Below are 11,502 nucleotides of genomic sequence, written 5' to 3' on the forward strand. Positions count from 1 at the left end.
GGGGCTCTGGAGGATACGAGTGGAGGATACGTAAATAATGATCTTTCGACAGTTTCGCTTTAGTCTTTCGTTCCTTCTCGTACTACCGATTTTCATATCTCTTTCTTTCTCGACCAAGGACGAAAACAATTTTGAGTCTATTTGAGCCAGGCCGAGAAGAATTAAAAAGCACCAACATCGCGTTATTTTTCCCTCTTGTCTTTCGACGTATCGCATAATGTAGAAAATTGAAAGAGAAGATATATACACGCGCGCGCGAACCGAAACGTTTGTTCGCAACATTGAGGATCGCGAAATCGGAAACTATCCTGCGGTCCTAGAGGTGTTCCAAACCCCCAGGCGTGTCAGGCTCAATCGCTCGGCAAAATTTGATGGTACGCGCGTCACAGGCTTTCTCTTTCAGTCTCTATTGGCGCGCGCGCGCGCGAGTTTCAAGATTAATTATCTAATGTTTTCATAATTCCGTGAACGTTTCGTATTATTTATAAATTCACGCGACGCGGACGGTCGCAGCCATCCGAGCGCCGCCGTTGTCGTCTCCGTTAAGGGAAACACTTACATAACCATCGACCGATGTGATCGTTCGTAACAGTCACTACAACCCCTCGACGAACTTGGAGAGTTGGTCCTGCGGCGTCATCGGCGTTACCTCGTTGGCGTCTGCGCCGCCATTCGTGGGCGCCGGCGCCGGCGAGGGATGATGAGGCATAGTGGCGGGATGGCCGGTGGGCGCACCTGGACCGCCACCCAGCTGCGAAAGCATCATTTCGCTAGGACCGCCGCCGAGCTCGTGAGCCGGCGAATGTGTCGGCGTGCCGTGAGGCGGATGATGATGCGGCGATGGCACCGGACCCGATCGCGGCGACGGTACCGGTTGATTACGAGGGGAAGGGACAGGTCGCGGCGAGGGGTTGGGCTGCGGAGATCGGATGGGCGGTGGCGAACGAACTGACTGCATCAACTGTTGTTGCACGGAGATCCCCGGCGGACCCATGACGCCTTGCGGCGAGGGCACGGGCGGCGGAGTAGGTTTCAGACCTGGCTGACCGTAGCCCTGTTCGTTGAAACCGCCGTAACCTAGGGAGTTGGGCAAGTTTTGGTGTCGAGAAAACACACTACGTACTACAGCCCCACTGTTTCCTAAGTAATTACGATGGGTCATGTAATTACCAAGAAGCGGCCGTATAGGTCGCTGTTGACCGTATGGTGGCGCCGGAGGTTGAGTGAACGGCTGCTGCTGCTGCTGTTGCTGCTGCTGCTGCTGCTGTTGTTGCTGCTGCTGCTGCTGCTGTTGAGCCACCTGCTGTTGCCTCTGCTGCATCACCAGCATCTGTTGCTTATACCATTGCGACTGCGCTTGCACTGGCTGTTGTTGTTGCGCCTGCTGTGTCAGCATCTGTATTTGCAATCTACCTTGCTGTTGTTGCTGCTGCGTCTGCTGTTGCGGTTGCTGCTGCTGCGATTGCTGCTGTTGAGACATCATATGCTGCAAACCAGGTTGTTGTTGTTGAGGTTGATTAGGCCCCAATGGGCCGCCGACACCCCCACCATGCTGACCAGGTTGTTGCTGATGGACAAGCGCCTTTTTATTAAGAAGATCAGTAGTCAAATCTGCGCGTAACAACAAATGTATGATATTTTTTAAAATGTCAATCAACTCACTCGTTGCTTGATGAAGGCGGCCATTAACGGTGGATTGCTCTTCAATATTTGAAGTATCTGGTTCTGCTGGTCAGGCGTGTGCGGGCTCCTGAGAGTTTGCATTAGCTGTTGCAGAGCATGCTTGTGCATAGTACTTGCCTGCGGACCGACTTGTCCAACCGGCCCGATTACGCCCGGTTGCCGTGCCATTTGCGCACCCATTCCCATTCCCGGTTGAGCCTGATGCTGTTGTTGCTGCTGTTGTTGCATCAGCTGTTGCGGTGTCTGCTGTCGCGCCAAATTGGGATTTTGTTGCATCACTGTATTCGACTGGTACCTACTAAAAGATAAAAGAACACGCTATCTCATAGGAATACACAGAAACCGTGTTCTATTTTGATTTTTCGATTATAATTTATTTGCCAAAGTTAATGATGAAAAATAGGAATTTATTAGGATATAAAATAGGAATTTAAATAAATACCTCGCTGTCCATTGATCCATCGGAATGAGATGAGTGCCGCTGGGATTCGGCATCTGAACCGGCAACGGCCGTTGCATCTGAGGTGGCGGCATTACCCCGCCAGTTTGACCTCCTACGCCGACACCCACACCAACACCACCGCCCGGTGTTACCTTACCATAACTAACTGAATGTGGTGCTTGTTGTCTCGCTGCCTCTTCCTGCACCTGCTTCACCACTTGTAGAACATGAGCGGGAGGAGTCTGCGTTCCGGGCTTTAATCCGATACCTGGTTGATGTGGTGTTGGCAAATTCGATGTGCTAACACCAGGTTTCATAGCGACTCCAGTCGACATGGCAACGTTTGAGGTCTGTTGTCCGGTCTGCATTGCTACAGGTCCAGTGGGCCTCGTATTCATCACAGCCATTCGTCTCCTATACACAAATAAACACAAATATTGACTAACGTTTTCGATATATAAAAGTTTGATAGACAGATACAGTATAATTAAGCAGATAGTAAGTTTTTATTTAAGTTTAAAAGTAAATAGAAAATAAGATAATTTATAACGCTATTATTCAGAAAGTAAATGATATTAAGAATTGAGGAATAAAGCTTAATAGCAAATTAAAAAAATAAAGACAACATGCAAAGATATGCAAAAAAATCAAAATATGTTCACGCGTTTTAGTTTAGATAGCATTCTAGGATTCGCTATTTAATAAAAATAGATAGAACAATGCTTGAAATAAAAGACAATAGAATATATTTTTGCATTAGTGCAATAATATATACAAGTCGACAACTTTACTAACCTAAGTAACTGCGCTTGCTGTAACCGTTGTTGTAATTGTTGCTGCTTTATCTTATGCTTGATGTTAGAGCAGAATGGAACGAGACATTTAGTCTCTTGGCAGTGCTTTGCATGATAACAACACAACGCAATTAACTGTTTACAAATGGGACAACCACCATTTGTCTTTCTCTTGCAGTTCTTCGTATGCATAACTACTCGTTTCATTTTCTGACAACTCGGTAAACGACAATTGGCATCTCTACATTGACAAGCATGCACCAATGACTGAATGCATCTCTGTATCGATAATTTCCTGGCCTCCTACATTGCAGAAATAAAAAAGATACATGAGCACATTATAGGCTTATTACAACAATATTTTCAGAAGATAAATTACCTGTGGATTCGTTTGTTTGGCATCAGCCGGTGAAGAGCCATCATCCAAATCAAAGCCAAGTTTTTCCATCGGATGCGGGTGACCGTCTTTATCTTTACAACTCACACATAAATCGAAATCCTGTCATAAAATTGGAGTTAGAGTAAAAGTTATGAAAAGAAACAAAAGTACTTTTTTCCAAATAATCTTATACGTACATCACAAACTGTACAATGGTATCTAGTCTCCACATGACTTTTACAGTTATTACAAGTGTAAACAAATTTGTCTTGGCCTTGATTATGTAATTCGTATAGCATAGACATGGAACTGAACTTTGCTCTTCTAAGTGATGAAAATTCGTAATGCCTTTCCCTTGCCATCGTGAGAAACGCGTCACGACCATCCATTAGATCACAATTGATAACAGGATCGGGATCTTGGATAGGCTAAAAAAGATAAATTTAAAATAAAATTTAAATTTAAAATTTAAATAAAAATTAATAATCGCATGCATCATGTTTTCAGAGGAAAAGAAATGTACAACACGGAAAATACTTACTGCCAAACTGGCTGCACTTTGAGCGCTGTGCAACCTAATGACAAAAAACACTTCTTTGTGCTTTTCCATAGTAGCAAAGATTTTCGCGGAAAGATCATTGCCAGTTTGAGGAGTATTCGATTTCTTGCTATTTTTCCTTTGATTCGCTTTAGATTTGTTAGATTTCTTCGCCTTTTTCTGACCCTTCTTTTTACCGTCTGGAGTTTCCGCGTCTTCGGACAGTGAAAATATCTGAAAAGATACGAGATCGGGGATATAAACATATAAGACGAAAAACGTGATTATTGCAAGCAAGTAGAAACATTATTTATTTTCTAGAACTTACCGCGTTTGCCGCAGCAGCGGCTGCTTCCGCCGCTTCAGCTTGTTTACGTTTCTCTTCCTCTTCCTGATCTAATTCTTTAATACTTTCTTCCAACACATTCGGCCAAAAGTCGCCCTCAAAATATGGTAGATCCGCCGCAGATGAAAGCCTATCTTCCATGGCTTGTTTTAAGATGTCCTGCATACAAATGTTTCATTTATATATTTCTGTTTTAAAATAGAGAGATACATGCGTAAATAGTCAAAATGCAAAAAAATATCGTCTGCAAATCCTATGTTCATTGCTATATAACTGTAACAAGAACACTAGCTTCGCTACAGACGTTTCTTTAAGTCTCATTTGACACCGATACGATACCGCGACACGTAACGGAAACACAAGAGACTAGATCTATCAAAAATCTATGAATTTATCTGCTAACCTTGTAGTCAAGCACGATTCTTTCGACCATTCCCTTGTCCAACATTTTCTTGTACCACTCCTGCAATCTCTTAGGCTTTGGTATTTTTTGTTCTGCGGGATGGCAGTGGAAGATATAATCGTCCCCTTCGGAAGGTGGACAAGCCCAAATGTGAGCCATAGTGTACCTGTAATTTCACATTTTTCTTCTTTATATATTTTTTTAATGTAAAATTCATATTATATTATCTTTATATTATATTATCTTATTCATATTATATTATCTTAAATATAATATTATATTAGATATAATATTATATATTAGGTTTTTATTATGTACATTGTAAATTACTTCAATTATAATTTGTCTTTTTGCTTGGATAAACTTACCCAAGCTGCTTTGCATAATCGAGATATCCAAGAAGAATCTCGTGATACACAGCCGTTCGAAATTGTCTAGGCCGGAAGAAGTGGACAGAATCCAGATACGCGATGTAAACTCGTCTGGTGTTAGGCGGCGTACATTCGCTTCCGTATTCCTGCACGTGCATACCGAAAAAACAGACGTCGGTGCCATCGACCTCCTCGAACGCGAACAATGCTTTCGCGCGGTATGGGAATTCGCCGGGCATGTCACCGTTCTCGACGAATCTACTTCGCATCCCGGGTTTGACCTCGACCACCTTGTCGCTGGATGCGACCACTCTGATCGCGACCTCACCGGCGCCCGCTTCCTTCTTCTTCAAGAAATTATTTACGCGCGTCTCGATGTATGTGCCGAGTTTCGTTACGGGCAATCGTTTGGCGTTGAACTTATTCTCTTTGCGTTTCTGTCCCTTCTTCTTTAAGCAATTATCACAGGTAAATCTGTCAAAGGGAAAGTAACTTCTAAGTATGCGAAATATTTTATAACTTTATCAAACTTGAAAAGGCAGTAAACAATGCGAACGTATTTTATTTTAATAGAAAGAAAACATAATTCGTCAAATCTTTTCGCGATTATAGTTTTGATAAAATAAAATTATTTACCCTAATGGCCAGATTGCTTCCATATGGAGCACACAAATTTGATGTACTCTCCTACCACAGTCCGTACAGGTTACAAAAGGCTCTAATTCTAAGTGATCATTCTTCATTTCCTGGAACTGTTCCTTCTTGATAGCACTATGAGGAACAAAGATGTCATATAGACCGTCGGATCGGAATAATGTTAACAAAGATTACACGCGTTAATTGTTTGACATCACTTACGTTTGAGGCTGCGTTGGATCGTCTCCCAACGTCACTGTGTCACCAGGAATGTCGTTGAAACATTTCTGACAGAAGGTGTATCTGTCGGAAAGAAGACCAATTCCCTTTAGAAGACCACTATTATATCGGCGCCGTGTGTACGGTTTTATTATGTAAATTCGATGTACGACGGCCAATTTATTCCAAATGTGTGTCCAAGTTTCGGCATATTGAGTTTCCGTCAATTTCGGCAAGTGTTTTTTTTTTTATATATGTACAATCAATTTTTTTTGGTAATTACACATGCATGCAATGGCCAATTGTTTCGGATCCGATTTCAGTTTCGAAAGACCGTGGAAAGGCATCGTTTGGGTTTTTTTTCGATTACAGTTTTTTCCAGAATCAAGTATTTCGTAGAGTCGAAAAGAAGCAAGGTCGCAGGCAACACAAGAAGTAAGCGGCAAACAAGGATTTGTGTATGCGTGCGCAACCCATGGGCGAAGACATACAAAGAAGAGAACAGTGCCAATGTTAAAAAAATATCAATTTATACGTCATTTTCTAAATCCTAATCGCACATACCAAAAGGCTATGTAAAGCCATTTATATCCAGCGATCAATAAACGTTCCTTACGCTGTAACTTTCTTCAATTTTAGAACTTTAACGCTACATTTTATAGTATAAAATGATACACATCCTTTAAGTATATGCGCAACTATACATTACACAAACTTTAAGTGCGTGAGTTTAATACGAAAGAAAATTCGTACATATAGCTTCAAAAAAGTGTAGTTCAGGGGACTGACCTGCTTTTACATTTATTGTCAAAAGCAAGTTAATTAACCTGTCAATTTAATTTAGCGTATTCAGCGATAGGACACTTTCATATTAAAAGGGTCTACAGAAGATGAATACGCGGGGATCACCGTTCTTCAAATGCCCTATAAGCATGGCAGAGCCGTACAGAACATTACTTAAAACGTAAAAGTCACTACTAGATGTTACAAAATACTGCAAACGTGTCCCCATTGTGCACGCTCTAATTACAGAAATGTTCAAACTGCTAATGTAACATAATACTTAAAATGCCATTTCTCACATGCTCAATCGATTTAGATTAACAAAAGTAATATAATGGATTAACTAAACTTCGACTTAAAGTTAGAATATATCTATGTATTAATATTTTGATAGATTCAGCATTAATACAATATTAACATTTTAAGCATTAGTATCTTCAAATAACGTATTCTCTCACGTCAATAGTTCTCTATGCATTATAATTCAATATATACTTGAATGTAACTGTGCACTGACCTGTTTTGATACGAATAATACTTTGCATCCCTAGGTATCGTACAAAGCTGCTTGCCATAGCAACAGAGTACCTGCGGGTTGAATGTATACTTTCTGCCGCAACAATAACCCAGTGCCTGCATCACGGGGTCTATCTCCTGCTCGAACACTTCCGAGAGCTGCGTTTGAAAAAAGGAGAAAAATAAATTAGACTCGAACGTATAAAGCATGTATCGCATGTTAATATCATCAGATAAACATTACCTTGGTGCAATATCTATAAACTCGAGAAGTCTTGCGATTATACAGCCAAGCATTATCAAACATCATCCACACGTCGTCGACGTACTCCCACGGATCGCTGTACTTCTCCGTGTCAAGTTTCTTCTTGATCGTCGATAGATCCATCGGCTTCTTCACGATAGTCGGATAATCCGGTATACCCAATGCCTGAGGATCTACCGGTTGTCGGAACGGAATGCTCTCAGGATCTTGTCGATATAACTTTTCCAACGTCGGCATCAATGCCTGGCGCAATTCATCAGGCTTGAACAAGCACTTCTTCTTGTCAGTAGACGTGCCACTCGGTTGAATTGGTTCTGGCACCAAGGGTTTGATGTCAGAGGTAGTCGTATCTTGACTGGACACAGGAGTCATGCTCTCCTCTTTAATGCCAGGCTCTTCCTTTACGGTTGCTTCATTCGAGCCCTCCTCCATTGGTTCGGTCTTTGGCTCGGTTTTGATAATAATCTCATTGTTCACACTTTTACCATCCATTCTATGATTCTGTGGCTCGTCCGGTGGTTCTTGTTTGATCTCCATCTTTATTTCCTCCTTGATGGAATCCAGCTTACCTTTGTTATTATTCATCGGCGGACTGGGTGAATTGTCACGATCCAGCGCTGCTGTAATGGCAGCCATTTGCGAGGACATGGATGTACTACGTGGAGTGTTTAGTGCTGCTCGTTCTTGCGAGGTCATACCTTTGCCAAGACTTGCAAGGCCGGCTGGGGATGGTGTTGGGCCGGAATGGGGAGGCGTTTGGTTCGATGCGGAAGACACCGTTTGATTTGGCGTCATTAACGACGGTACCAGTGGTGTGTTTGGTGTGGACGTGGTCGACTGAGGTCCGTTAGTCGTACCCGTAGTCGTCGTGGGTACGCCACCCGTTGGACTTGGTCCGCTGGATGCAGGCGGTGGTATCGTCTGTGGTGTCGATGTTGCAATACCATTGTCATTAGGCGTGGTAGCTGACAATGGCCGAGTTGGAAATTGTTGATTCGATTGTTGTTGCGGCTGTTGCTGCGGCTGCTGTGCACTTGGTTGCTGCATACCACTAAACGGTGATGGTGTTTGTGGAATCGATGTTGCTGGAGTACCGACCTGGCTGGGAGCATTTGTCGGTTGTGGTTGTTGCTGACTTTGCTGTTGCTGCTGCTGCTGCTGTTGTTGCTGTTGTTGCGCTGCTTGAGCCTGGGCTTGCGCTAGTCTGACTTTCATGAGATCGGGAAATTGATGCTGGTTCTGAATAGGAGAACTGTTAGGTAAACCGGCAGTCGTGCCATTGGATGTCGGGAATTGACTAGTCGTCGCGTTGTTAGATGCAGTAGTGGTCGTGAGATTAGCCTGGGACATTTGAGGTCCAAATGGACTCAGTCCAGGATTAGGCACCATATTGGCGTTGGATGTGGATTGTCCGTTTGGGCTAGGACCGGGAGGACCGACCAGGATGCCTTGTTGCTGCTGCTGCTGTATTTGCTGCTGAGCTTGCACCTGTTGCTGTTGGGCCTGCTGTTGTTGCGCCTGCTGTGGGAACTGCATCCTATTGTGCTGTTGGATAGTCATCGCTGGTATCGTTGCCAGTTGACCCATACTCGGTGAGTGGCTTCGTAAGGTAGGTGGTACTGTCCCGACAGGTTTCGATGCCCCTGGCATAACGGTACCTACATTTGGAGGCGCACATGGCCTTAATCCAGGACCAGATGTACCCGGTGGTTGCGTTGGTTGTTGCTGCTGCTGTTGCTGTTGTGCTTGTAGCTGTTGCTGTTCCTTTCGTTTTTGTCGTTTTTCATCTACGTTATTCGACAAATCGGGCTTAGAATAAGTAGTACTTAGATACATGTTAATTTAAAAAGAAAAAAGTTTGTTTTTTAAAGAATTGATTAACTAAAATATGTATAACACACGCACGCACGCATGCACACATATATATATATATATATAAAATTATATTCTCATTAAAAAAATATGTTAATGACAAAAAAAAAACTTGAACATGGTCTACGTAAGTTAGGCCGTTCTTTTATTTAAAATAATCTTCAAAATGTCGGCCTAATCACAAACTTGTACTAGTATCTTAAGACGGCTATTACTTAAAATGATTTTTAAATAAAAATAAAATTAGCATTAAAAATGTTTCAATGTGTTGAAATTGTATTACTTACCAAGTTCTTTTTGAATCTTGTAAATTTTTTCGGCCAACAGATGATAGTATTCCGACCGAGAGTTAGCCATTTCATACATGTCGCCTTCTACCTTCCTCGCGTACGCAACTAAGTTGTGCATTCTTTTATCGAGCATGGCTTGTGGATCGGGAGTCGGGAATATCGCTTGAACTCTAAAAAAAATTAGACACATGCTATAACGTACTGAGTTATAGCTCGATAAGTTTCGAAAAGTATATAATAAAATTCATCATATATAATAAAATTTTCACTAACAATTTATGAACGAGATGGTTCCTGAGATCAGGAGTGACGGACAAATGCCATTCCTTTGTTCCTTGCACCGGCGTCGCAGTGACTTGTCCGGGTTGAAGACCACCTGGAAGCTGCAGATTTGCTAATCTATTTTCTCCGCCTATCACACCAGGTTGTCCAGACTCGTTCAGTCCGAACAATGTTTGCATATTAACAGATTGCTGTATATTGGCAGCAGCCGCTGCTGCGGCGGATGTAGGTCCGGTCGTCGGTACTGTCTGATTGCCGGCTACTCCGACCGTGCTAGGATCGGAATTTAGAGGAAGAGATACATTCGGAGCGACTACTTGTTGTCCAGCACCGACTACAGACTGTCCCGGTGCAGCTGAAACACACATGGGCGCCCATCGCTTGTTGCTTTTCTCGTAAAAATCTATACAAATCATATTTTATACTTTTAGCAGAATATAAAAAAATATTTAATATAACAAAATATAATTTTATACAATACATACAATAAATTTTATAAAATGTTTTACAATTGAAAAAAATAAACAGTTAATATAAAATATCATGCAACTCACCCTGTGTTTGAGGTTGCGCTAATCTAACGTTGCCCAGTGCTCCTGGAGGACCCGCCATGCCGGGAGCTGGCATTCTGACGCCTCTTCCAACGCCTTGACCGGGCAAGATTCCCGGTGTCGTTGTTGGACATTGGATCCCTAAAGCTTCATAAGCCCTTCTCATTTCAGATGGACTTGTATTTGGCTGATTATTTGGTTGAATTGCGGGCGCTATTGATAAAAAAAGAATATGTACATAATGTAAATGTATAGAATATCTCCAGATAAATACCGTTTGAAATAACTGCTAAACCAAGAACTATAAAAAAAACGTAAATACATTTTATTCCTTTGCATTATTAAAGTTTTACTTTCTAAGAAAATCATAAGATGTGTTTACGTTTTTTGAAGAATTTTCGGAGAATCGCTGAAATATTAAAGTGACACAAATATTTTCAAATTACCTTGCGCAGAATTAGTCCTATTCTTATTTGCTTGTTTTATCGGCAAGCAAACTGGGCAATCACTTCGGTTACAATGTTTCCAATGACTGATAATTTGCCTAGACATGCTACAGTGAGGCACCGTACAAGTTTTACCAGCTTGACAGTTCGTCATATGATTCAAAACATTTTTCATGGTTTTACAGTCTGGCAAGGTGCACTGTCTCATCTCGCCGTTCACTTGACTCTCGCGTCGCTGGCATTTATGCGCATGTAAAAGTAGCACCAATTGTTGCTGTATGAGTCTACATTTTTCTGGATCTGGTGTCGATTTTGCGCCTAAATCGAACAAAGTTATTGAGCGAAGGCATTACAACAAGTAACATGATTTATAATAATCCAGAGACACGGTAGTGTTTCTGTATTATTATAAATCATGTTACTCGGCACTAAGAAAAAACGCGTAGCGTTTTAGCGCAAGACAGTACAGTGTATCTTTATGTGGAGCGGTGAGTTTTTCGAGACCTCAATTATTATATCTCAATAATGATTGTGACGATCAAATTTTATGTATGGTCAATCAATAGTTTGTATCCGAATTGTATAATGAAAGTGCATTTATTTTTTTTCTATTTACCTTATGAACGGAGATATTGCAACAAGTTCCAAATTTTGTTCAAATTTTATATATATATATATATATATAT

At 41.8% G+C, this 11,502-nt stretch overlaps 1 protein-coding gene across 3 annotated transcripts in view; it reads right to left on the reverse strand.

Annotated features, from left to right (window-relative positions):
• Positions 1-6: 6 nt before the first annotated feature.
• LOC108684523 (CREB-binding protein) overlaps positions 7-11,502 on the reverse strand; it is a 20,801-nt gene continuing 9,305 nt past the window's right edge. Inside the window, exons 7-25 of one of the 3 annotated variants that reach the window (XM_018188884.1) lie at positions 10,817-11,154; positions 10,374-10,583; positions 9,811-10,174; positions 9,535-9,707; positions 7,355-9,162; positions 7,112-7,269; positions 5,815-5,895; positions 5,593-5,727; positions 4,954-5,430; positions 4,586-4,751; positions 4,165-4,341; positions 3,840-4,070; positions 3,496-3,726; positions 3,299-3,418; positions 2,921-3,222; positions 2,126-2,539; positions 1,663-1,981; positions 1,171-1,582; positions 7-1,077 (exon numbers count right to left, since the gene is read on the reverse strand). In XM_018188884.1, coding sequence (XP_018044373.1) covers positions 596-1,077; positions 1,171-1,582; positions 1,663-1,981; positions 2,126-2,539; positions 2,921-3,222; positions 3,299-3,418; positions 3,496-3,726; positions 3,840-4,070; positions 4,165-4,341; positions 4,586-4,751; positions 4,954-5,430; positions 5,593-5,727; positions 5,815-5,895; positions 7,112-7,269; positions 7,355-9,162; positions 9,535-9,707; positions 9,811-10,174; positions 10,374-10,583; positions 10,817-11,154 — 6,598 coding nt within the window. In that variant the 3' untranslated portion in view covers positions 7-595. Of the gene's footprint in view, positions 1,078-1,170; positions 1,583-1,662; positions 1,982-2,125; positions 2,540-2,920; positions 3,223-3,298; positions 3,419-3,495; positions 3,727-3,839; positions 4,071-4,164; positions 4,342-4,585; positions 4,752-4,953; positions 5,431-5,592; positions 5,728-5,814; positions 5,932-7,111; positions 7,270-7,354; positions 9,163-9,534; positions 9,708-9,810; positions 10,223-10,373; positions 10,584-10,816; positions 11,155-11,502 lie in introns of those variants that run through there. The other 2 variants (XM_018188883.1, XM_018188882.1) reach the window with 2 other exon arrangements.

Source organism: Atta colombica, unplaced genomic scaffold (assembly GCF_001594045.1).
Source record: "Atta colombica isolate Treedump-2 unplaced genomic scaffold, Acol1.0 scaffold135, whole genome shotgun sequence".
NCBI classification, from domain to species: Eukaryota; Metazoa; Arthropoda; class Insecta; order Hymenoptera; family Formicidae; genus Atta; species Atta colombica.